This window comes from Bemisia tabaci, chromosome 3 (assembly GCF_918797505.1).
Source record: "Bemisia tabaci chromosome 3, PGI_BMITA_v3".
Lineage (NCBI taxonomy): Eukaryota > Metazoa > Arthropoda > Insecta > Hemiptera > Aleyrodidae > Bemisia > Bemisia tabaci.
This window is the reverse complement of record NC_092795.1, coordinates 445,515-471,209: the sequence shown is the minus strand read 5'-3', so window position 1 is coordinate 471,209 and position 25,695 is coordinate 445,515. Positions and strand designations below refer to the sequence as shown.

Here is a 25,695-nt window from a genome sequence, read left to right as displayed (position 1 = left end):
CAACTAACCGTAATCCTCAGCTTCCCCACCCTCACGTCATTGGAAAAGCGCCTGTACCTAGGTATACATGTTCCTCTTATCTCGATTGATAATTCAGAGTTTTAAGGAATATTCAATACTAGGGTTACGCCCCCTGGCCGCTATGAGGCCCAACCCCCAGCGGGACATGAGACTCAATGTTGAGATGAAGTTAAAAGCTTTTTTTCACATTAAAAATACATTGATTGCAAATGGATTTTTGGAAAAAAGAATATTGAGGCTAGCTGAGCTCAGAACCACTTATACGAGTAACTCATCTTTTCTCTGAATTTGTTCTTTTTTGTTTCTATCAGACCAACTGACGCTGTACCATTTTAAAAGGAATATAGGTAAAATTAAGTCATCGTTACTTCCAGCAAGATATTCATTTTTTCATCAGAAAAATGGCCCAAATAACTTAACGAAACAAAGACAATAAAATAGGAGCCCAAGGTTAGGAAACGAATAAAACAAATAGCATGGGACGCTTCAGGATGGTTTCGACCTCCTCTTCGACCAGGAAACAAAAATACCATATATCAATATAAAAATGAAAAAATTCTAGACTGACCCTTTATTTCCGACAATCTCCCTCGAATCATCCCAGGAATATTGCTTTGTTTCTTCTCAAGCCTTTGTTTCCCACTTAATTGCGGTTGTTTCGTTTTCTGATCAGTATGTATGATTGTAGTTTAGACGTATATAGTCCATTTTTCTCAGTCCATACTGAGAAAAATCTTTGGCTTACTGACGAGCAATAGAGCCCTAGAATACAAACAAACAGCAATTCAACAAATAATATAATGGAAGGAGCATATCTAAGAAGCATAAAATGTAAAATACATAATTGATGGGAAGTAAACCAATGATTTTGAACCATACAAAGGTATACATATCATTACTAAGGTACTCTTCTTCACCCTTTTATTGTATGGTCTCAAGACCGTAAATCACGGGTGGTGCTCTATATACGAACGACAGTTGGGTTAGTAAACTAAAGATTTTCCTCAGTGTTGTTGCAATTCGTCATTACAAACAATAATTGGATTGCATTTTGAAAAAAGGAAGCCAAGAGAATTCCAATGTCGCTAAGATTGTGCAAATTTCTCTACCTTGCAAAGAAAAACTGATCATCTAAACATGTTGTATCGTTATTCCCAATATAAACCACACATTCAAAAAGGAAATTACCCTCGTAAATGTAATTTTTTGCAGGATTTCAGTAATCTTATTGCAAAGAATGTAAGTTGCGGAATCCTAGGAACATGGGAATGCTCTTGGTTCCTTTTTGCGAGGCGCAACCCAATTGGGTGTCCTCGCTGTTGGCCGCTCACACAATAAGAACCTCACAAAGGAACACACTGACATTTTGAGAGATCATAGAGAGAAGCCGAATTTTGGGGCTAAGACTCAAGGTCTTAACTAAAGGAGGAGGGGTGGGAGGGCTTCCGTTTTGGAGATGAGGCGCCGGAGCCTCGTTGCCTCGCCGAGGAGGGATGTATTCCCGGACTGGGGCCACTGGGGCCAGCGGGGCAACTGGGGCAACTGGGGGTTGATCATGTGGAAAGTGAAGGGGTTGCGAGCACGAATGAGCAATACGGCTGCTCCAACGTCTCGCCTTCCTCTATGAGGCGCACAATTAAGAATGCTTCAAACAAGAGTAAACAAAGCTCGAGGAAAGCTCCTTGGGGCGAGGAGTGACCAGAACTTGAAGAAGACGCTCCCACCAAAGCGCCGAGTGTCTGTAAAGTTTATTAGAGCCCGACCTCGATGTATATGCGACTGAGATTATACCGCCACGCTGCCGCTTTCCTATCACCACCAACTCAGCTTATCTTTCATCACACAATCATCCCTATAAGATATTTTCAAAGTCTTCTTTTATAATATCACACCATAAGAATAACGCATAATCCTTCAGTAGTCTCCTACCCCCTCCCCTACAGTCTTCCGCCACTTTTTATTTCAACTGTTTACTATTTTCTTAGTTTTTTGTCTTTTCTTTCTTTTCTCCTCCACAATCTTAACGCTATTGAAACTCGTACATACGAGGCGCGCAGCGCCTCCCGGGTTGGACCGCGGAGCGGTCAGGAGGTGCACCCCGTAGTATCTCTGCAAACGATATAATGTTTCACGGATGCTTCCTCTGTACGAGGGAAAAACTAACCATTTTCAAAAACTACTTTCATGCATTCAAGGAGATAAGTTATGAAGACATCTATGCGTTTTAATACGTTTCAAAGGTAATTTTTAATCGTTTTATAAACGTTTCTGAAAATTTGCATGGAAAAATATTTTTGAAATGGATTTACAAGTAATGAAAGATTGCAGTTCGATAGGAGGCATTGTGGATTAGGTGTCGTAGAGAGCCAAGGAGTGCTATAAAGCGATAACCACAAATAATTATTACATGTTTTATTTTACCTTTTAAAAGTGATTTTAAAAATGGGTGTTATAAACATAATTTTTAAAATATCTCTGTTTATTTCTTTTAAAACCTAAACTAAAGAGAAAAAAACATTTTTAAAAATTCAAAATAGGTTTACAAAAACTAAAATTTTCCTACGCTTTTAACTGTAATTCTTTAAATTCTCTAATTACTTATATTTCCTACAAGTTGATAAATGGAAGATGAAAAAGAAAAGTTTTTAAATTAAAATTTTTACCGCCGTGATAATAAAAATAAGGTCTATGCTACTTGTATTCTACGATGAACTAATTCGATTTCTGGTTGGTTGTCTTCTTCACATCATCAATTGATGTTTTGCTGAAAAAACGGGCCAACTCTGAAAGAATGAAAATGCCGTGTTGTTTGTTTTTTTTTATTTCATTCTAGGCCCGAAAGAATTTTTCTTTTTATGATGTATGTGAAAGCACTTATCAAATTTACCTTTAATCACAACTAGGCCGTTCAGAACTTCCCTGAGGTAAATAGCTTTTAGAGAGAACAACAATGAATGGGACCATCCGAGTGCAGGAGTGCAAAGCAACTATTCGACCACCCGTGTATAGCACAGTATCAATCGAAATTGAAGGCGAACTTACCGCGCTGGCTCACCTCTTAATTTCTGCTTTGTTAAAGTTGCCCTATTTAAAGGATCAACCAAGAACATGTAACTTTGTAGTCAGTTCGTAGTTTCTTATGCGGCAAAAACGTGACTGCATATTATTTAACGTTGCAAAATTTCCTCTAATAAATGTTAGTTATACAATTGTGTGTTGATGATTATTCGCTCTATCGTCAACGTGCAATAAACTTCAGAATGAAATCAAATCGATCATTCAAATCATTACCGAATTGTAAAGCCCATTCAGCTCATTTTTCCCCCATAGAGAAATGATGTATGGTGCAACTCTTGTTACGACCAATCAACAAGGCAACTGCAGACGCATTCCAGGTCTGTTTGGCCCTTCATCAGTGCAGCGCAGCTTCCTGATTTTCTGCTTTCAAAATCGGAGGTCGCGAAAACCAGACCGAGATTTGGGTATGCATGCGGCATGTTATCTTTAATACAAAGCTGTTCTACATTCCCAATTATAAATTGTACCGATTCTTCTTCTGATTAGACGCAAATACTAGAATTATCTTGAGAAGAAATTGTAGTCATAAGCCTTAGTCACGATGTAACTGAGCTATAGAACTAGCGAGGTCACCGTACATTAGGTTTTCGTGCGAAAATCTGAGGTAAGTGCGCTATCCCGCAGTAATTTGACGGCACAGAGATCTCTGATCGGAATACACAGAACCAATCAGAACCCTGATCTTACCAGGCCGAAAGCTCAGTTTGATCGTGTGACCCAGGTTTTATCCCTGTAAACAACGTTCATTGATTGAGTTAATTTCGCAACCTTGGATTGGAGTTGCGTTCCTTGGTCCAGGAACCGACGGGGCAACGAAGAAGCTGATAAAGGAATCGCGGAACCTAGTGAAGAATCTCTTTCAGGGTCATCTGAAAACCAAATATGATGGTCAAGCTACACAGACACGAGCGAAAAAAAAGGGATGGCTGGCGGGATTTGAAAAGTAACTCCGTGGGTTTGTCTCCGCGCATTGTCGGTTCGAACCCGAGATTAATCGGATCTCTTCGAAAGTTCGAAAGTGCGTTGTGCGATTCGGCAACAAGGAGGGTAGGCGGAGGGTGTCAAAGTGGAGGGATCCTCGTCACGTAAGTAACTTTTGTCACTTAAGAAACTCCCAAGTGGTGATCTGTGTCTTCGTTTCGAGCCCCTCGCGCCGCCGCGCCGCCGCCGCCGCCGCCGCACCAACTCGCCCGCGAATTCATTGCCAATTCTGCCGTCTTGAAGAAGAACCTCATATGAACCTTCGAAAGTTGCCGAATTTCCTTTGAAAAACAAAATCCACAGTATCTACGACCGGCAATAACCGGGATTAATTAGGTAATGAAAAATTTTAGGGGAAAACAGGGAAAAATTGAGGAATTTATTCCAGAAACCGGGAATATCTTCCTCTACAGCCTAGAGACCCTTTCAAGTTTTGTTATCGCACCTGAATCACCAGGACTGACACTTTGAATGACTTACTAGAATCTTCCAATCATCAAAATAATAGACAAGGTTTCTTTAATTAAATATTAAAATATCAGGAACACTGTTCGAATTTAAAGAATAAATGTGCGCCAAAAATCGGCGAAAAGATGAAAAAAATTCGATATTCATAACTGGAACGCCGGAGATTTACATGGATTTTCCCCCAAGAAATTCCCGAGGAGGTGGGTGACAACTTTGGTTTCTTATGAAGCAATGAGTTTCTGAAAATCAGGGAATTACAGAGAATGAGCATAATTAGGGATTCTAGACACCATGAACAAGGCTTATCTGGATAATTTGTGCGAATAGTCTCCCCCTATATTGGACAACTACAGAAGGTACGAATTTAAGCATTCTGCCGTACATTTTCTCTTTAAAATTATGTAGACACGATTCGTGAAAAAAAATAATGTAATTAAATCCTGTCCAAGATATCAAAGCCGCACAATTTAGTGTTAGCTATGAAAAATTGAATTTGCCACCAACCTATAAGAAAAACGAGGGTCTACTTAAACTAAATCGGGCACTATAGCAGCTTTAGCAGGCTTCTTAATCAATCCGTGTTCCTTTCCCACCATTTGTTGTTCAAATTGTGAAAAAAGGGGGAAAATGCAACAGCTCAACCGACACGCCGAGATTGTAGATGTCGTATTTCTATATCGCAGAGATTGGTGTGGTAACGTTCCGTGTGCGTTGTGGCTCAAATGGACCACTACTGTTTCTTCTCATGAGCGAGGAGGTAGAATTTATGCATTGAAAACATTTTTTATTGTAGTTAGGAGTTATTTTAAATAATTTTGTGTTGTACAAATCTTGTTCTATTTGAAGCTTTGATTAAAGCTTTGATGAGAAAAAATGTATCATAATTCTTATATTCACACCTTACCTTTGTCTATTTGCTTGTTCGCACCGTTGGTTCGGACCTTGGTTTATTTCGCCGAGAATTTGACTCTCAACTTAATCTAAATCATGTGATAATTTCAAGAAAAACCATTGATGACTTTCTTCAAAAATGAATATTGTGTAAGAAGAACTTGGGCAACATTCGAATGTTGATACGGGGTTTTTCCTTAGGACGGTAGAGTTCAGGAATGTTATTTCTTGCCTTTGCGAGGAGGCAACGTGTGAGTGGGACAGGTTCCCTTGGTGATTTCTATTGTTCCACACCGACAGGATTCTACCGTGTTAAGGAAAAACGTCGTATCATCTTCAACATTTTGCCAAATTTCCCCAGAATAACGTATTGATTCCTCCAAAAAATGTTGCATACTTTGACTCAATATTAAGAGGTGATTAAGTCGGAAATGCGTTTTATATTCTTTGAAAATTGAAAGAAAAATATTCACAACTTACTAGGAAAACTTGTGTTTGATCCAAGGAATTGCGGCAACGTCTGAAGGCTCATACGGCGTTCTCGATGAGCGTGGCTGAATTTTTGGAGCCTTGTTTGATGTGACGCTGCGTCTCTGAAGCTCAACGAACCGTACAAGTCTGTCGAGGGGTGAATATTTGATCCTCTCGCGCGCTCTTTGACCTCGGCCGGCGATTCTTCTCACCTTATAATTCTAACCTCAACGATAAATATTCAATGTCACGCTTGATTTAGCTATTGTGTTTGTCAAACGAAAACCTAATGTTCCTAATATTGTGTAACCTCTATTTTACGCTTTACAAACTAATTGCTTGCATAACCTGGAAAAAAAAATCGTTGCTATATTAATTGGATTCTAGCTCCAACTTACTTTCCTGATCGCAATTTACGATATTTATTTTGTGGCTATGATTATTTACGCCGGTAACAATGTTGCATTGTTGTCGGAACCGAGCCATCACTACGACATTGAAGCATTAATTTTCAACGATAATCAATAGTAATGCTGTCATGCCTAATGAAGCATTAATGTTGACATTCTCGCCAAATAACATCGGAAAAATGCTGATTCTTGAGAAGTTTTTGCTATAATTAAAACGGGGATGTAAACATCTTATGAGTGACTCTTAATGATAATATCATATTTCGTCAAGTAGGATTCATTTAAAAATAATCAGGAAATTGAATGCAGCTTTCCAAGCTACTATACATTTCACGACATTCACACAAGTTAAATAATTCCTTTTTCTGTACATTCAATCCTATCTACCTATTCCCTATGAAATTTCTATTTTTGAAATTCTACATGCCGGTTGCACAATGAGGACGGTATAGTTAGATGATCCGATCAAGTTACTTTTATTAAAAAAAAAAAAAAAAAAAAGAATCGATAATTTTAATTTTTGTCGGATTTTCCTTGTTTTGTATGAGAGTGGTTCAGCAGCGACGGTAGATGCCGAGAGGATCAAACTTTCGTGTCATGCCTCGGGTCGTATTCCTAACGGCTTTTTAACGTCATCTTGGATTTTGCAAACTGCTAAGTTAGATTCACTGATGAATGTGATCTGCTGACGAGGTCTAAAAACCAAACCGGTATCCGGTATAGATTTCTCGGCGTGACTTAAGCTTATCAAAACTAGGCTATAGCTTAGGTCTGCTTAGTGCAAGCTGCCTGAGCTGGACCCTCCCCTCCAGTTTTATACTGGTAATCATTAGAATTAAAAAAACAGTTTTGACTCTAATTATAATTTTTGGAACTTTTTGGCTTTGTTTTCCCGCGAAATGGTGTGGACTCAGCAATATTTCATCATCTTGTTACTCTCGTTCAATTCTAAATCCCGCCAACTTCAGTTATAATTTAATGACACCTGAAATTCATATCCTTCTCCTAATAGGCTCATGCTGTTTCTTTTCTTTGATAAATCGATACGTTGGGAGATAGGTCATTTTGTTTGCCGAGTAGCCAACCCACTTTATTAGACTGTATCTACTCTGAAATACCGAACGTGCCATAAATGTTATCTTGATGCAGAGAATATGATTTGGTTTTATGCTCCAACTTTGATCGTCTATCGTTCTTTGAGACAACACTCGCGTATTTTTCTCGAAACGGATCGAATCATTCTCCCAAGTCGCAGAAGTCACGTATCAATGCGATAAAAAAGGCAGTGCGTACGGCCGCTTGTCTTTTGAGTGAAAATCCAACCCTATCCCTCAGGGGTTCAATGAAATCCGATTGTTTTTGATTTAAAGCAGCGATACATGATAAGCGGTTGAGAGGCGGTGGAGTCGCGGCGTGCGGGGGGGGGGGGGGACGTTCCGTCCACTCTTGGCCTTCTCCAGAAACATGATTCCAACTTCTTCAACAAAGTGGTCGAATAAACTTTCCACTTTGCTATAATTTTTCACTTTGGCTTCCTCGCCTCGAGATCTCCGAGGGAGTCTTCAAGTTCCTCTGTTCTGCGTTTCGCTACGATTTCGTTTCTTCTTTCTATTCTTGCTTACATACAAAAATAAAAAATCTGACTTGAAGAAGAGTGGCATTATATTTTCTTCCATCAGACATGTTTAGTAAAAGGCAGCACTGATAGTTTAAGTTTTCGAAGGAATATCAAACATGATCAGGATTCATTATACTATACTTTGAGCCATGGGAAAATGGAGAGTTGTGAATAGGCGCAGGGTTGTCAAAAACATTGAACATGACTAACTTTTTTAGGAACTAGTCCAATGAGTTGACGCAACTTTTTCGCTCGTTTCATACCTCATTTTAAAAAAATGAATTTAATAAACCCAATCCGAGATTCTGAATCGTTACAATTCAGGGATACCTTTTTCACTCAAATTGTGGTGAAAACGGGACAGAGAGTCATGGATAATGACGTGCAGTCCTCCCTTTGCGGCGATTTTAGCGGCGCGGAAGCCAGGGAGATCGCACGGGACGGGACCCGAGTAATTGCTGGAGTGTGGCGCGCCTTCAATCCGGCTGGCAGCAACATGCTTACACTCGTGGTCGAATAGTTGTATCACTGCGCCTGCCGTGAATGAGTTCAAATATCCTTTCCTACACGCGTAAGGAAGCGTATTTAGCTCCGACTGCAACGTTGCAGACCTCAAATAATGTCTTATTTTTAATCATTCTTGTTACGAAAGGCAAATACAGTTTTTCTGAACATTTTCCGCGGATTTTCTTCAGTCGCCGGAAATTTTGACGCAACTTTTTCGCTCGTTTCATACCTCTTTTTAAAAAAATGAATTTAATAAGCCCAATCCGAGATTCTGAATCGTTACAATTCAGGGATACCTTTTTCACTCAAATTGTGGTGAAAACGGGACAGAGAGTCATGGATAATGACGTGCAGTCCTCCTTTTGCGGCGATTTTAGCGGCGCGGAAGCCAGGGAGATCGCAAGGGACGGGACCCGAGTAATTGCTGGAGTGTGGCGCGCCTTCAATCCGGCTGGCAGCAACATGCTTACACCCGTGGTCGAATAGTTGTATCACTGCGCCTGCCGTGAATGAGTTCAAATATCCTTTCCTACACGCGTAAGGAAGCGTATTTAGCTCCGACTCCAACGTTGCAAACCTCAAATAATGTCTCATTTTTAATCATTCTTGTTACGAAAGGCAAATACAGTTTTTCTAAACAATTTCCGCTGATTTCTTCAGTCGCCGAAATAGCCTCGCCAAAAAGTGGTGTTTTTTAGCCTCTTTTCGAATACCCGAGTTGGTCAACGGGATATGGCTTAAATGAAAGCTTATGGTAAGGCAAACTTCCATGTAAAGTATCAACTTGAAGTGACCCCTCGTTTAGGCTGTACAGCGTTGCCAATTTTCTATTTTTATGCGCTATACTCAAGGAACACTGGATCATCATGGTTCAACAGGCTAGTACACCCGAGTTGGTCAACAGGACAAGGCTCAAACGAAAGCTACTGGTAAGGCAAACTTCCATGCAAAGTTTCAACTTGAAGTGAAACCTCGTTTAGGCTCTACAGCGTTGCCAATTTTCCATTTTTATGTGCAAAAATTGAGGAATTCTGGATCACCATAGTTCAACAGACTAGTACACGCGAGTTGGTCAACGAGACAAGGCTCAAATGAAAGCTTATGGTAAGGCAAACTTCCAGGAAAAGTTTCAACTTGAAGTGAAACCTCGTTTAGGCTGTAGAGCGTTGCCAATTTTCCATTTTTATGTGCTAGAATCAAGGAATTCGGGACTAGAAGTCCATAGCATCATAATTAAACAGACTAGTGCATCGATCTACGAGCTAAAACTACCCTAAGATCGAAAAGAAGCGCAACAAAAGGCCATCGTGAACGTTTCGGAGCAGTGTTGCCAATTTATTTTTAATTTTTTAAACATAAAATTAGGGTTTTTCGACACTTTTGGCGGAAAACGTACCTTCATGGGCTATAACTTTGATGAGTATGGGCTAAACATTACGACTCTAGTCTGTTTAATTATGATGCACTGGACTACTAGTCCCGAATTCCTTGATTTTAGCGCATAAAAATGGAAAATTGGCAACGCTGTAGAGCCTAAACGAGGTTTCACTTCAAGTTGAAACTTTGCATGGAAGTTTGCCTTACCATCAGCTTTCGTTTGAGCCTTGTCCTGTTGACCAACTCGGGTGTACTAGCCTGTTGAACCATGATGATTCAGTATTCCTTGAGTATAGCGCATAAAAATGGAAAATTGGCAACGCTGTAAAGCCTAAACGAGGTTTCACTTCAAGTTGATACTTTACATGGAAGTTTGCCTTACCATAAGCTTTCATTTGAGCAATGTCCCGTTGACCAACTCGGGTATAAAAAAAAGGAGCTAAACTTGGCGAGGCTCTTTTGACGCAACTTTTTCGCTCGTTTCATACCTCATTTTAAAAAAATGAATTTAATAAACCCAATCCGAGATTCTGAATCGTTACAATTCAGGGATACACTTTCACTCAAATCGTGGTAAAAACGGGACAGAGAGTCACGGATAATGACGTGCATTCTTCCCTTTGCGGCGATTTTAGCGGCGCGCCAGCCAGGGAGATCGCACGGGACGGGACCCGAGTAATTGCTGGAGTGTGGCGCGCCTTCAATCCGGCTGGCAGCAACATGCTTACACCCGTGGTCGAATAGTTGTATCACTGCGCCTGCCGTGAATGAGTTCAAATATCCTTTCCTACACGCGTAAGGAAGCGTATTTAGCTCCGACTGCAACGTTGCAGACCTCAAATAATGTCTTATTTTTAATCATTCTCTTTACGAATGGCAAATACAGTTTTTCTAAACAATTTCCGCGTATTTCTTCAGTCGCCGTTTGCCATCAACTTCGAGTGATACTGTTCCACTCACGGGTGGTCGAATAGTTGCTTCGCGTTCATGTACGCTATGAAGGGAGCATTCCTTTTCATAGTCGTTCTTTTGAATCCACCCACTTTAACTGTGTCATTAATTGCCGAATGATTTGGCAGGGTAAGTTCGCCTTCAATTTAGAGTGATACTGTGCCAAGCACGAGTGGTCGAAAATGCTTTGCACTCCTGCACTCGGAGGGTCCCATTCATTGTCGTTCCTTTTCAATGCTATTTACCGAAGGGAAGTTCTAACGTTTAAGTTGTGATTAAAGGCAGGGTTGAGGGGGACTTTTGCATGACACCATAAAAAGAAAAATGCTTACGAACCTCGAGTGAAATAATTCAATAATGTAATATTTTAGAGGAATGGAAATTATTTCGCAGTACAAGAGACATAATTAGATCATCGTTTATGATTTTTGGAAAAAACATGCTTTGAAATTTGCGTAGCTTGCAATATTTTCTCCTCAGTATGTCTAATTTTTCGTAATGACAAATCAAAGTAATCTCTCGCAAGGGTTTATTCCCAGAAATGTACCGTGGAATCTTACGTAAAATTTATAAAAATTGGACGGATTTCTATCAAACGGAACTAAGCGCCACAGGGGAGGAGGGAAGAGGAGGGCTTGGATTGGCGCGTTGTGGAACGCGATGCTCGTTCCGTCCTATACTCGCAATGCTTTTCCATGGCACTTAGTTCCGTTTGTTAGAACGCGCGCGCTATTCAGGATTCTAGAATCCTCAAAAGGAACTCATCTTGGCGCTTAGTTCCGTTTAACAGAAGTACGTTCAGTTGTCCTTATCTTACATGTGTTACGTTGAAAGCCTCGTGAACTTACCCCAATTAAAATGTAAACCATAACTCGAGGATTTTCTGTCTTTGCAAAGGCGTCTCCTTTCCTAGTTTCATTGTTCTTTAACGACGGTGAACATGGCTCAGACATCGCCTATACTCAGTCGGCTCAACTAAACCTTTGAACGATTTCAAAGATTTTTTGAAGGTAACTCCCCACCACATAAAATTAAGAAAATAGAAGAAGAAGAAATTTTAACAGGCACGCCACGGTTGGTATTTTTTCCGTTTAACTAGAGTCCCTTTATACTGAGAGTTTAGCCAACATGGAGTCACAAACGGGAATAAAGATTACACAAATTGTAATTCTTTCGTAATCTTCTATCGGCGAATTCTCAAATTCCTTTCTCCGTTTCTCCTCTCATTCCGTTTGTTCCTTGCCGAACCCGTATTTTTCCGGTCCATTCCAGATTATAATGTTTGCAATCGGTGAAAATGTAATATTTATTCCCATTTGTGACACTGTGGAGGCCTAAAATACGGGAATCGATCAGAAATGGATTCACATTGTCTTTACTCTCAGTATAGAGGGACTCAACGTTTATCCATTATAACATAATGATCAACTCGTGGAACCTTCGTTTGGACTTAGCTCATTCCAAAATAACGAGACGAAGCTTTACACTTGAATAATCTATGGAGTTTTGTAAATACCCAGGTCCAAGATTACGATGAAGTTGACTGGTGGCGGCACTGTCAATGTGAAGATGGGACGCATGCAGCTCCCTCTCTCCTCTCCTCTGTGCTTTTCTAACACTTTTACAGTGCCTCCGTCTTCTCTTTGCCCCCTTTAAACATGCATCGAATGAACATACTCAATGCCCGGAGCGGGTTCATTGACGGATATTGCAAAGGAATCATATTACATTTTTATTTGCATGATATTAATACTCTAAGCTGCAGGTGACATATGGTATCGGCAGGCTGGAAGTGGAGACGCACTCTGACTAGCCATCGTTGCTCAATTTATTTGGGGCTTAGCGATATTCTAAACTCAACCGTGAGTTCCAACGACTATTTGCGGCCAAGTTTCTCAACCTTGGGCTCAGCTCGATTTTAAAAGATAAGTTGACAGTGTGAATGTCGGGAAAACGTCTGACTTCCATCGTTGCCGAATATGTTCGAGACGAGTAATTTGTCGCCGTATAGATACATGCAATAACATCAAAAACATAGGAGAATAAACGGGAAATGAGGCTAAAAATCACACATAAAAATCCGAGACGTTTCGGCCCAAAACTAAGCCAGTTTCAGTCAGAAGAAAAAAAATAAAATATAAAAATTCCAAATAGAAACCTGCAGGCTACATGATGGCCGAGAAAATCAAAACAAAGAGAAGAGAGAAAAAGACTGATAAAACGAGGATCATCGATGCCGGCACCGCTGTTCTGAAGACAGTTGGGAAAATCTTACGAAAAATTGTATGTACCTAATTTTTAGCCTTGTTTCTCGTTTTTTCTTCCATGTTTTTGATATCACCATTGTCACGGGCTGCTGTTTTAAAAGTTTTTAACCTATATGCAATAATGGATATGACATCATGCACGAATGCACCCATTTAAACTATGAAGGTTTAAAATGAAAGAATGACAGAAGTAATACGACGTTTTAGCCTCATGAGATGGTTTTTATGCTGACAACAATGACGACCACATCCAAAATTCTCGAAGCACCTCCTGAGGTCGGTTGGAGAGTGGATGGATGCAAACGTTGGCCAAAATTCATCAAGGAACCAAGTTTAGTTTTTGACTCGAGCAGATAGCTTTTCTCTTTTGCACTGAAAAAAAGTTACAGGCTTCATAGACGTACTGTTCGTTTAAAGTTCCGGGTGCTGGAGCTGTCGCTTTGATTGCTCCGGGTGCTACGTTCGGAACTTTCGGCCTCTGAGCTGGAAACTTGGACGGTATGTCTATGCAGCCCGTAAGTACGGCTTCCTCGGTCGGAGTTTGTTTTCAGACTGGTTTGCAACCCTGCCGACTGCCGATTTGGTTGAAAAAGTCGATGAAATCCACTCGCGGAACTTGGCATTTTGAAGTTTCTCTAATCCTAGTTGCTGTGTATGAGAATCCTCGCTGACGTTCCATCTAAGGTGATGAAAGGAAATGTATACTTGGTCAATACTTGTACTCAATATTCTTATTGATTTTGCAATAGGGTGAACAAAAAATTGGTGAATATTCACGCGAACGTTTCCTCTGGAAAATATAAATTAGGAGTGAAGATTCTGCACGAGCGGAGCCGAGAGATGCCTCTTCTGGACGAAACGCCTGGATCAGAGCCCGGCGAGAAATGGCGATTCGGCGAATAAGAAATCTCCCTCGAAAAAGGCATGAAATATAAATCCAGCGTAAAAATTTGATAAATCAGGCATTGTTGAAAGGAAAATAAAGGTACTTGGGGCCGGGCGTGGGTGGGGCCGCGGGCAGGAAGCTCCGATGTGGGGAGGCAGAGGCTATTCCGTAGTTTAGATGGAGTTGGGTTCCAGTTCCGGCGAGGGAGGGCGCACCGGAAACGAATGTGATATATTAATGAGAAATGATACGCGGCCGCGACGCGGCGCGGCGCGGCGTGTAGCCCGGTGAGCCACTAGGCACTGCCACTCCGCCGCCGCCGCCGCCCGTCTACGGGATATTTGCTTTCTTGATGCTATCAAAACATCGGGTGTTACTACAGCCCAGCCTAATTTCGGCATTTTCCGCCCTTCGGCCTTCGGCCTTCGACAGTCGACACGGCGCCGATTGAAACCACCCGCGGAGTCCCCCTCGCTCCCAACAAATCCCCAACTGTTTTTTTTCCCTCTCTTTTTTCCCTCTCTTTTTTTCCCTTCTCCTCCCTTTTTTCGGCTCGGATTTAGCAACCGCACCGGCTATCTCCGATAGCTTCCTATTTAAGTACTCTTGCATTAGCGTGAAGCCTTCGGTGTTTGCCGCTGTGTGCTCATGGTTGATAGATTGAAATCCAGTGCCGACGCACAGTGGATCGAGTCAATGGGAGAGCTCGGGCAAAATTTTGAAACTTTAAAAGCTTATAACTCCGTTTATACAAAACTTTAAGGTTTTAAAAGTTATTCCACATGTTTCGTAGTGGCATTGTCTTTTAAAATCACCCCTTAAAATTTAAAATGTGTCGAATTAATCCTTAACATTTGCAGTTTTAGTTAAGAATTTCATGTCCGACCTCTCTGATTCACTCGATCCACTGTGCGACGTGGGGAGAGCACGGACATGTTGGCAATTTTGGAAGTTAGACCATGGAGCTTACAGCGGGCCGATTATTGAAATGTATAGACAAAGAAGACATAAGGGGTATAGAGCGTATTTGCATTATCTGATTGCTTCTCGTGCATTACTCATGGGTGAGATAATAAAAGGGAAGAAAATAATAAGACAGTAATCTTTCTCTCTAACGCGAACTCAATGGGCCGGTCGACTTCCTCGCTACAGAGAAGTTCTCGTTTTAACGAGAGTCGATCATAAAAAGACGGACGAGCTTCGAGACAGCAATGACTCAATAGACTAAGATACCATTCAGGGCTGCGAAATCTCTTGGATCCCTCAATTTTAGAAGTGCATCAGGCTTGGGCTGCACAACTGCACACTGCTCGGAAATGGTGTAGACCGCGGTAGCTCTGGCGCCGAGCTATTACGCATTTTCCACGATTAAAGTGCGCTGCAGAGAACGAGTAATGCGTCAAGTATTCCTCCAGTCTTGTAGGCACTAACAAGGGCAATGCTAGGTGTCCCATTTCAGTCATGAACGTTTTAGTTGTGAAATGTGTGATTAATAATCTCATATTCCATCTTTTTTCTTACAAATAAATGTTTTTAAGGAATTCTGACTTTTAAAATTTCGTCAGTCGATGTATGAAGCTTCATTTTCAGCTTTTACTACTTAAAATGTCACGACTGTCACTGTCATGATTGACAGGTTGCAATGCTTACAGCCTCATAGCTTTTTTTGGTCTGATAAATTGTTTCAATTCCTGCACTAATTTCGTCAAAAATACTTGTAGTTTAAATGAATTTGATTAAAAAAAAAACTAAGTAATAATCATAATAATATACTCATATACTAATCATAACTCTGCAGGCAAGTTGCCGCAGAACACAGCACGTTCCCAACTTGTTGTCCCGAGCATCAACCTCTTTGCCCGGAAAGATGATGGTCACCAAACTTCAACTGTTTTGTCACCCGGGTCGAATGGCGCTCCCGGCACGCTGACATGCACCTCTTGCTTCTCAACCAATCAATCAACCCTCAACTCACTCAATCAATCCTCAACTCACTCAATCAATCCTCAACTCACTCAATCAACCCTCAACCCACATCATCACTCAATCAAATCCTCAAACTTCCCATCATCTCTCACTCAATCCTCAACTTTCCAACCACTTTTACACACATTTTCCAATCCTTTTTTCACTCCAACATCCAACTTCTCCACTCACTTCTCCAACCACCCACAGAGACTCCGTCTCAACCGCAGGGAAGTACTGTGGCGGCCAATCACCGCGACGCAGCCCATGCTCGCTCCTGATTGGCCGCCGCAGTCTCAACCACGGCTATATCTGTCGTGACCTCACCGCCTCAAGACACTCCGCTCCCGTCAGTCACACGGGCCACATCACCCATCGCGGCGGATCTCTCGCAGCCGGCCGGCTTGCCCTTTTCAACGGCTCTTCTTAGAGCCACCATCACTAGAGCACCTCTCATGGTCTTCGGCCATAGATCCCTCAATTTTAGAAGTGCATCAGGCTTGGGCTCCACAACTGCACACTGCTCGGAAATGGTGTAGACCGCGGTAGCTCTGGCGCCGAGATATTACGCATTTTCGACGATTAAAAGTGCGCTGCAGAGAACGAGTAATGCGTCAAGTATTCCTCCAGTCTTGTAGGCACTAACAAGGGCAATCCTAGGTGTCCCATTTCAGTCATGAACGTTTTAGTTGTGAAATGTGTGATTAATAATCTCATATTCCATCTTTTTTCTTACAAATAAATGTTTTTAAGGAATTCTGACTTTTAAAATTTCGTCAGTCGATGTATGAAGCTTCATTTTCAGCTTTTACTACTTAAAATATCACGACTGTCACTGTCATGATTGACAGGTTGCACTGCTTACAGCCTCATAGCTTTTTTTGGTCTGATAAATTGTTTCAATTCCTGCACTAATTTCGTCAAAAATACTTGTAGTTTAAATGAATTTGATTTAAAAAAAAAAAATAATAATAATAATAATAAAAAAACTCGTTTTCCTTCCAAAATATTTCGAAAATTGCCGTCATGAAGACGTTACAACTGTCAAAGGTGTTTTGGTTGTCAAAGTGGCCACTAGGGGCAGTCAAAATCGCCACCAAACGTTCCATTCAATTGGGTGAGGTGTTCACATCAAAATATGATGGAACAGCAGTCACCGCCGAAATTTGAAATACTGCGGAAGAATTTAAAACGCATATTTACTCGATTGAACCATTTTGTGTGTCAAGACCGTCACGCTTTTTATTTTTGAAGCAAATGCTATTCTGAACAATTTTTGGGCCACTTTATAGTCCTCACTACCAATTGGACGCATTTCTGTCAAACGGAACTATGTGCATTAGAACGTGAGCCCTGTTATGCATGTGTCTCATGTTTTCATGCACATAGTTCCGTTTGCCAAAAATACGTCCAATTACACGTGTACCGGCTTTTGAGATCGTGCTTTTATGCTGTCGAGTACATCCGCCGTCTTTGTTTAAAGTTGTTACGACCTTCCTAGTGACAACCATCACACTGCATAGGCTATTCTATGTACCCGATTAAAATAAAGTACCCGTGAGTAATGAATGTTCAGTCCTCATACTATAATTGACTAGGAAAACAAACACTATCCAACATAATCAAGTTGAATTTTTAAGTTTTTTGAACGTCAAATTGGACAGTTTTCGTAGAATTGCCCACATGCGTTCCACGCTGACCAGCGACCGTGGTGTGTTAGCGCAATGCGTGAAGTATTCCTGCACTCTTGTGGGCGCTAATATGCTGTTCGCGCCGACCAGCGACCGCACTGTGTTTGGCGCAGTGCGTGAAGTATTCCTGCAGTCTTGTGGGCGCTTATATGCCGACCGGCGTGGAGCGGCGCGGCGGCGGCCGCACTATATGTTTGGCGAGATTAGAAACGATGATACAGCATTAGATTTGAAAGAGACTTTAGAAACAGAGAAGGGATAATAAGTTTGAAGAGTGGCTGGGGTAAAACTGACGAAACGGCTCATGCAAAGTGCAGACAGAATAAAGAGTCGATCGAAAATTAAAAGGAAACTGGATTCCGAGGCTAATGCGAGTAAATTCTCACCCGTGAAAAAGAGATTTACGTCGGAAACAATTTTTGACGGAAGGAGACTGCGTTTATTTTGCTAGTAAAGAATTGCACTGAAGAGTTTGAAAAGGAAATAAGGACAAATTTTCGGAAACAAGTGAATAAGCCCTCGCCTGAGAATGTGAAGCTACACTTGTTAAGAAAATGGAAAATCCCGAGGAGGAAAGGGCTAAAAAATAGTACGAATAAGAGTTGTAATCTTTGGAATGGAGGTACGCGGTTTAGGACTAGGACCGTCGATTTACTAACATTGGGAATATAAATCCATACGTGACGGCGTTTTCTTTGATTTGAATTGATAATCCGGCAGACATAACACAGCTCCAAGTTCTCATCGTGGCTCCTTTTAATAGGCCAGAAATGCTCGAGAATTAAGGCTAGCATCGATCTCCTCGCCGGAGTCGGGCCGGGGCCGGGGAAGGAGCCACGAAATATAACTGCCGTAAAAGACGCCAAGAAACGCGGAGTTGTAAAAATATACAATTTCACTTTGATTTCCCACCCCCTCCGTTATAGTCGCAGCGTCGCCGGGGCCGTCTAGCCGAGGTGGCGCCAGCTCGGATACAGTCGCAGCGCCGGGCAAAAGGGGGAGGAGCCCCGCGCCCCCGCTGCCCCCACTGCCCCCGCCGCCCCCGAGATGGGAATCAAAAAAGTTGCGGGAATATGATCTGTAGATATGTTTGCGGAGCCGAGCCAGCTCTCGGATAAATGTTGAGCTATCTCTATGCAGCTTTTTTATACTATCGGTAGTCTAGCGCGGCTCCGGCGGTGGAGGGGCAAAAAGGGATGAGGGGGGTGAGGGGGGGGGGGCTCCGTAGTAAAAGCGTGCGGGCGCCACTTTGGCGCCTCAGTTTTGTTTTCGGAAACTCCCGTGCCCCTCCCCCGCTCCCGCTCTTCTGCGCCCTCCGCTAAGAGCCCTCTTTCAGAGTTTACATTCACCCCCTCCGCTAGCTTTAATCGCGGGATCCCGGATCTTGGGTGGGGGAGGTGTTATAGAAAAGCGATGAGTTATGAAATAAAGCTAGATTGCTCCTCTTTTCTCGCCCGCTTCTCTCTCTCTCCCTCTCCCTCTCTCGTGCGCGCACCAACATGCGAGCGGGTCTCTCCGTCTGAGGATTTTCATTTGTTCCTCTAATCATTGGAGATTCGGTCTTCGGGAGCACTAATACTTTGATAATAAGTAACATGCATTCGTTCACATATTGTCCAACTTCAGCCGGATGTGAAAGCGGCTTCCCACTTCCTGCGCTTCCGCATTTTCGGTTTGAATATTCCAGTCGTGATTCCGTTCATTTTCCCTGCTCTCTCCTCATTTTCAACCTCGGCTAGATCCCCCCCCCCCCCCCCGGCTTCTTTTTACCGCGACCCAAAGGCTCCTCGTTAAATTATCTCGCGAAATTTATCAATTAAATGGGCATTTAATGTTTCGCGTTCCTTCAGATAATTTTCCAATTCAAAGAATCGTGGGTACCCGGTGAGAGAGTAAGCTTGTAGCTGTAATTAAAATGGTTGGCATGAAATAAGACATAGTAGTAATCAGTGGTGATGAGGCGCGAATGATCGATTATCGATTTTTCCCCATTTGAAACTATACGGTAAAGAATCGATTATTAAGGTGTTGGTTGTGAACACCCTGTTTATCGAGTCTTTCCCATAGGTTTAAATGGCAGATCAGTCAATATAAATCGAAAAGCATGCCACGCCACAGGTAGTGCTCAGCATAAACTTGAAAATTCTGAATGGCTTGGATACAAACATTTAAAAGAAGCGACGTGGACCAAATTTTTCATTAATATAAATCCGATTCGAAATGTAAAGTTAAAGCTCGAGCAGAAAATAACCCTAATTAAATTACGCTTAAAAATAAAACGTAATATGAATTGTTTTTTTTCTTTTTGTTTCTCTTTTACGAAAACAAAAATCCTCGTATTCGCTTTATTCTATGGATGGCACGCGCGCTTTTCTGAGAGGGTCCACTTAGTATCTATTCAAGTTGAATAGGTGTAGCGTGATAATGATGCATTAAATCGATGAGAGGTCACGTAATAACACTCAAATGAACTCTTTGCTTCCAATCTCTGAATTGTTTATTCTTGCAAAAATTAATTTCCTACGCTATCACTCTCTTAAAATCAGGTGTGTATAAGAGTTAATAAACTAATTTCTTTGTTTCAGTTATTCAAGCAAGTTGGGAAGAATGGTGGACTTACGATGGAATTTCAGGTAAGCGGTTCATGAAATTCAGTTTTTCTTTTGTTTTGTTTATTTCCCACCAAAAGGTTTATAGAAGAGATAAAATTACATCACATCGAAAGAGAGAGAACAAAAAAAAAAATAGTGTAAATAAAAAGAGTAAAGTTATACACTGAATAGCCATAAACTAAATATACACTTTGGGTGCCGGTAACCGCCGTTAGGCGCGTCAATCAGCAGCATGAAATTTAGTGTGCTGTCAAAATTTAAAAACCTTTAATGAAGTTGTACATGAACTATCATTTCAGAGACGGACACCAGCTCTAGATTAAAATAATTCACAGCGTTTTTAAGGCTAAAGTTGTAAAATGGTTATCCCCGTTGCAACTTTGAAGAACCTCCGATTATATTTTATTTTTGAAAAGAAAACGAATAAAATACCGCCGTGAAATTGTCTTTGAATATTTTCGAGTTGATACATTACAGATGATTAGAACACGTCCAACAGTTTGGCCAGTTTTGATTTAAAAATAAATAAATCTTTGTCCATGAAATAAAATCATAACGTTAAAGCATAACACTTAACGCCTGAGGCGCGAGGTGCTAAAGGGGTTGGACCGGGAAGTGATCAGGGGCACTGCTGTGGTAAGGAAGAACGCCGCATGAACCTCTGGGCGTTACCAAAATGCTTTCCATTTAACACGAATTTACGGGGAAAATCGTGAATTTATTTTTTTCGAATTTTTCACACCATTTCGTCACAATTTGATCGCAAATACGTGAAAATTTCAAAGAGAAATCCATAATTTTCCTCAAAAATACAAGTTATATCCAAGGAACTTCGGTAACTCTTGAATGTTCATACGGCGTTCTTCCTTAGCACGGCAGAGCAGGCCTCCTATCAAATAAATAAAATATGAGCGGAGACTTGTAACGTCGCCAACGGAGATTTTAAGAATTTAGCCAAGCAAGAAATTACCTTGAGTGTTTTCTTGTAACAGTTAGTTTTTACATGTATCTGTCATTTCACTGGCCCTTTTCCACGCATTTTTGTCCTTTAAAAAAGGGGAGGTTCGTGCGTCCATCGAGAGTGGAAAGCAGTGTCTAGCGCGCCGTAAGAATCCATGACGTAATCCATCAATTAATATGGGTTACGAGTAAGCTCAAAGTTTCAGAATGTACTCCTCAAGGGATAGTCTGATCGATCATTTATCACTTCACTGCTGACTTACCTCTCACTAATCAAAGCTGCCACTAGGTTCATACATATTCATTATCTGGTACCTGACTCCTGTGAATAGGAACTCAATGAAAGATACTTCAAAGTTTCCATATTCTTTTTCAGTACATTGACGTCTAGTTTGAAATGTCAGAAGAAATGAGACTCAGCCTTGGTTGTCAAGATGAATATGAAAATTCAAATCGACACGCATGAAAGTAATCGAATTTATCAAAACGAAAGTTGGCAAGGCAAACTATTTTGATAAAACGATTGTAATAGGTAATGCTGAAAGGAAGTTTTATGTCAAGATTGAAGAGACGCATTTACATTTAGAAAATCATTAAGATATGTTCTGTTGGGAGTGATACCACTATTCGACCTACTGAGTCAGGTGTGCCTATTCAATTTATATGAGAGACGTTTTTATTTTCCATCGCTTTACGTTAAAGTTTATCAACTATCGTGGTAACGATCATTCTCATTTGAAACTGTTTCCTCTTCATTGACCTTTTCGGATAAGATGTCTAATGCGATGCCTTTTCTGTCTGCGCAGAACTACATCGATAAGTTGCTCAATTTTCTTGAAGAAATAACGCATTCCGCGTGAACAACTGTTTTTGTTATTTTTTTGTAAACTTTACGGAAAATCAATTTTATTTATGATTAGAGCTAGGTACCTTAAAGAGAGGGATTAAATTAGACCATCAAAGTTAATCAATGTTATTGCTGCCAAAAAAAAGGGCCGAATAAAAAGAAAAAAAAGGAAAAAAAAACAAATCATCCAAACTGCCGTGCTAAGGGAAAATGCCGTATGAATATTTAAAAGTTGCGAAATTTCTTTGAATGAAATAGATATGCATCGTATGAGGAAAGTTTTGCGCATTCCTCCTTGGACTTTACAGATATTTTAGATTAAATTGCGAACAAAATTGTCAGAAAAGTTTGAGGGAGAGTTGAAGATGTCCGACGGCTCATAAGGCGCTTTTAATTAGCACGGTAGCAAAATATTCTAATACAAAATCTCAAGATATCTGCTGCAGGGCGTGATACCACTATTCGACCTCCTGGGAGCTCGGTGTGCCTATTCAATTAATTGAAGGCGTTTTTATTTGTCGTCGCCGTGCCGCGCCGCGCCGTCGCTTCGCGCTAACTTCCTATGAACTGTCGGCGTAACAAGCAGATTCTCATTCGAATCTGATTCTTCTTCGATGACCTCCTCGGATAAGATGTCTAATGTGATGTCATTCTCCGTGCGTTGAACTAAATCCATACGTTGGCAGATTTTCTGGGGAAAATAACGCATTTTGTAAACAACTATCGTTTTTTCTTTGTAAACTTTACGGAAAACTTTACTCGTGATTCGATCTGGAAGTTAATTGATTATTTAACCGTTAAAAAAATCACACAAGAATCCACAAGGTTTATAATTTTCAAAAACTTTTAACAGTTTTAGAGAGCAAATTGAGCAAATTGAGCAATTTCAGTGCTGATAAACTTTTTTTAAGTGTTACTTTTTATATCTGGTTTTAAATGTAAAAAAAAAAAATATATTTAAAAAATGTATAAGAAAAACCTATTTTCAAAAACACCTCCAATGTGTTGAAAAAATTTTTAATAATTATTTTTTCATACATTACAAAACTATATTCATACAAATTTTTCATTTTTTAAATGATTTGAAAAACCTTTGGAGACCTTCGAACATTTTAAAAATGTTCTTAAAATGATAAAAAAAAGTATTTTAAAGCATATCAGAATACGCATATATATCGCCATATTTTCTTTTCTGAAACTTGTGAAAGTTGCTCATGGAATTGTTTAGCTATCCTCTTATTAAGGCACACCTGTAAACCATTTTACTGTTGTTTGAGATATTTTGCAAACATATTTTAAGCGCAATTGCTCTAATAGGGTGAGAGTACAAAAAGGAACCTAAAACATGTGGCCCAAACTGTGTGTAACAAGGTGGTAAGATAGTGCTCCCCCTCCCCCAGTAATGTTCTAATACTTATTAGAGCTCCAAAGTTGCGGCTCTGGTTGAAAGTTTCGAAACGTTTGGCCTTGCCCTGCTTCGTACAAAACAATGTGAATGCAACACTGTTTTACCACCTTAGTAAAAGTAAGGTGAATAATTATTTGTAGTTCATTTGATAATTGTCAAGAGTTTCCCATGTGGAATGAGCCTGGTTTTTCCGCGAGTGAAAATCCCTCATGTTTTGATTGGGAAAGGCGCTGAGCGTGGCGAGGGATTCGTGGTTGCGGCGGGCGCGCGGTGCGGTCAAAGCCGAGCGGCCACAGACTAGGGGCACCGATTCATTCGGAAATTCAGTCGTCCTAGCATCGCTTTTAATTCCCTCATTCACAATGAACCCCGCTTATTGACAGCTTTATGTGGACGCTTTACAATCCGATGCAGGGACGAATGCATGAGGGTGAAAAATTCACTCGGCCCTCTGTCCAATAAATTAAAAGGTGCTCGTCCGATCCGGGGCAGATGTCGCCGTAAGACGGATTCACATCGCTTGAATTTCATTTTTGAAAATTGCTCGCTTCCAAATCCATTTGATGGCTATTGATTTGAATAGCTGTACGAGGTATTTAAATTGGCTGGAAATAGAAATTGCCACCACCTGATTCCCATATGGACGCATTTCTGTCAAACTGAACTATGTGCATTATGACGTGAGCCCTGTTATGCATGTATTATTATGCGTCTCAGGGCTCTTGTCTTATTGCACATAGGTCTCTTTAATAGAAATACGTCCATATATCTGCCTTCGCACTCGTCTTCATGTGTCACTCTTAGAGGTGTCGTTAGCTGGTTGTAAGTTGACGGTTGTTTACTTTCGGTTTGCAAGCATCAACGACGAATTAGGGCCTCTGCACAAAGCGGCGTTCGCTCACAACACACACACACACACACACACCCTACCTTGAAAACATCCGTCTCATGGTCGTATCAAAAAAATTCCATGTATCAGTTATGATTCGCGACTTTTATGGGGTTGTGATTTCTGTGTGGCTAAAAATTAAAGTGTTACAAGGTTTGAAAGTATTAAACAACTTATCCAAGCTTGTGTTCTTGCTTCTGCGAGAGTCTGATGTTTTCATATGGACAGTTGTGACGCGAAAACGCTAATTGCAAACCGAAAGTACACAACCGTCAACACTTAGCTGACGATACCTCTATGTCTCTCTTTCTCTCTTTCCCTCTCTTTCCGACTTTGAAAACAAATTGAGAGTAAGTCATTTTTCTACACAATACAAATTGAAAAATCAGACGATTATCGAGAAATTTGGGTATTTAGTAATTAAATCATAAGCCGGGTCAAAATCAAACGAGTATGAAAGTGTCATGACTTTTGGCTACAGATTCGTATTGTTCTGATATTATATGCATTTTGACGGCTCAGTGAAAAAGGAAATAGATCGCAAAATAGTACTTACTGGTTCCCTTATTTTGTTTGCCTATTGATAACTTGACCTCTTTCATAAAGTTAAAAATCATTCCTTTAAGACGCGGGGAGGATATTTTCCATCGAAATTCTCAAAAGCCAATTCTTCAACTTTAGTTGAAGGAAATCGCTCTATTTGAAATGTTGTCAACGTGGGCTGAGGTTCTTCTTTTCCATATAAACAGACCCAAATCACACAGTTAAGTGAAAGTGTGATTGAAAAATGTGTGTGAAGTGATTTCAGTTGAAAATTACCCATTATTTTTTACTGAGAATTTCAAGGATTTATCCTCTGAGTGCACTTGAAAATCAGCACAATTTTGGACGAAAATGTCTAGTCATTGCCTATAACGACGGAGGGCATGGATTCGATCGACACGCATCCATCGACAAATAAAAACGTAAATCGATCGACACCAATTTGACGGATAAAATTAGATCGGACCACGGGTTTGTCGATAGATTAACGGTTTTCGATCGAATCGCAGTTGATCAAATCACGTTGATCGTTTCACGCTTTTATTTTTCTATCAATTCATGTCGATCGAATTTCACCGGTGTTTTGAATCATTTATCGATTGAATCGGTGTCGATGAGTTGACGTCGATGGATTCATGCCGATCGAATCCACACCCTCCGATAAGAACCACCCGTTTCAATCGAGACGATCACTCTATTTTTCCTTCGTCTTCTTTGCCTATCGCTTTGTCTATCAATGTCAATAATGAGCGGAGGGGGCGTTCTTGTGTTCTTCTATGGTACTGTCGGAGGATGAACTACTGTTGGAGCGGTGCGCAAGAAGGAAATTTCTTGCCAACCGAAGAACCGAAGAA

The 25,695-nt window shown here is 40.8% G+C and overlaps 1 protein-coding gene across 1 annotated transcript in view; it reads left to right on the top strand.

Annotated features, from left to right (window-relative positions):
* CARPA (Carbonic anhydrase-related protein A) overlaps positions 1–25,695 on the top strand; it is a 136,129-nt gene that overhangs the window by 30,167 nt on the left and 80,267 nt on the right. Inside the window, exon 2 of the mRNA XM_072297627.1 lies at positions 20,168–20,215. Coding sequence (XP_072153728.1) covers positions 20,168–20,215 — 48 coding nt within the window. The remainder of the gene's footprint in view (positions 1–20,167; positions 20,216–25,695) is intronic.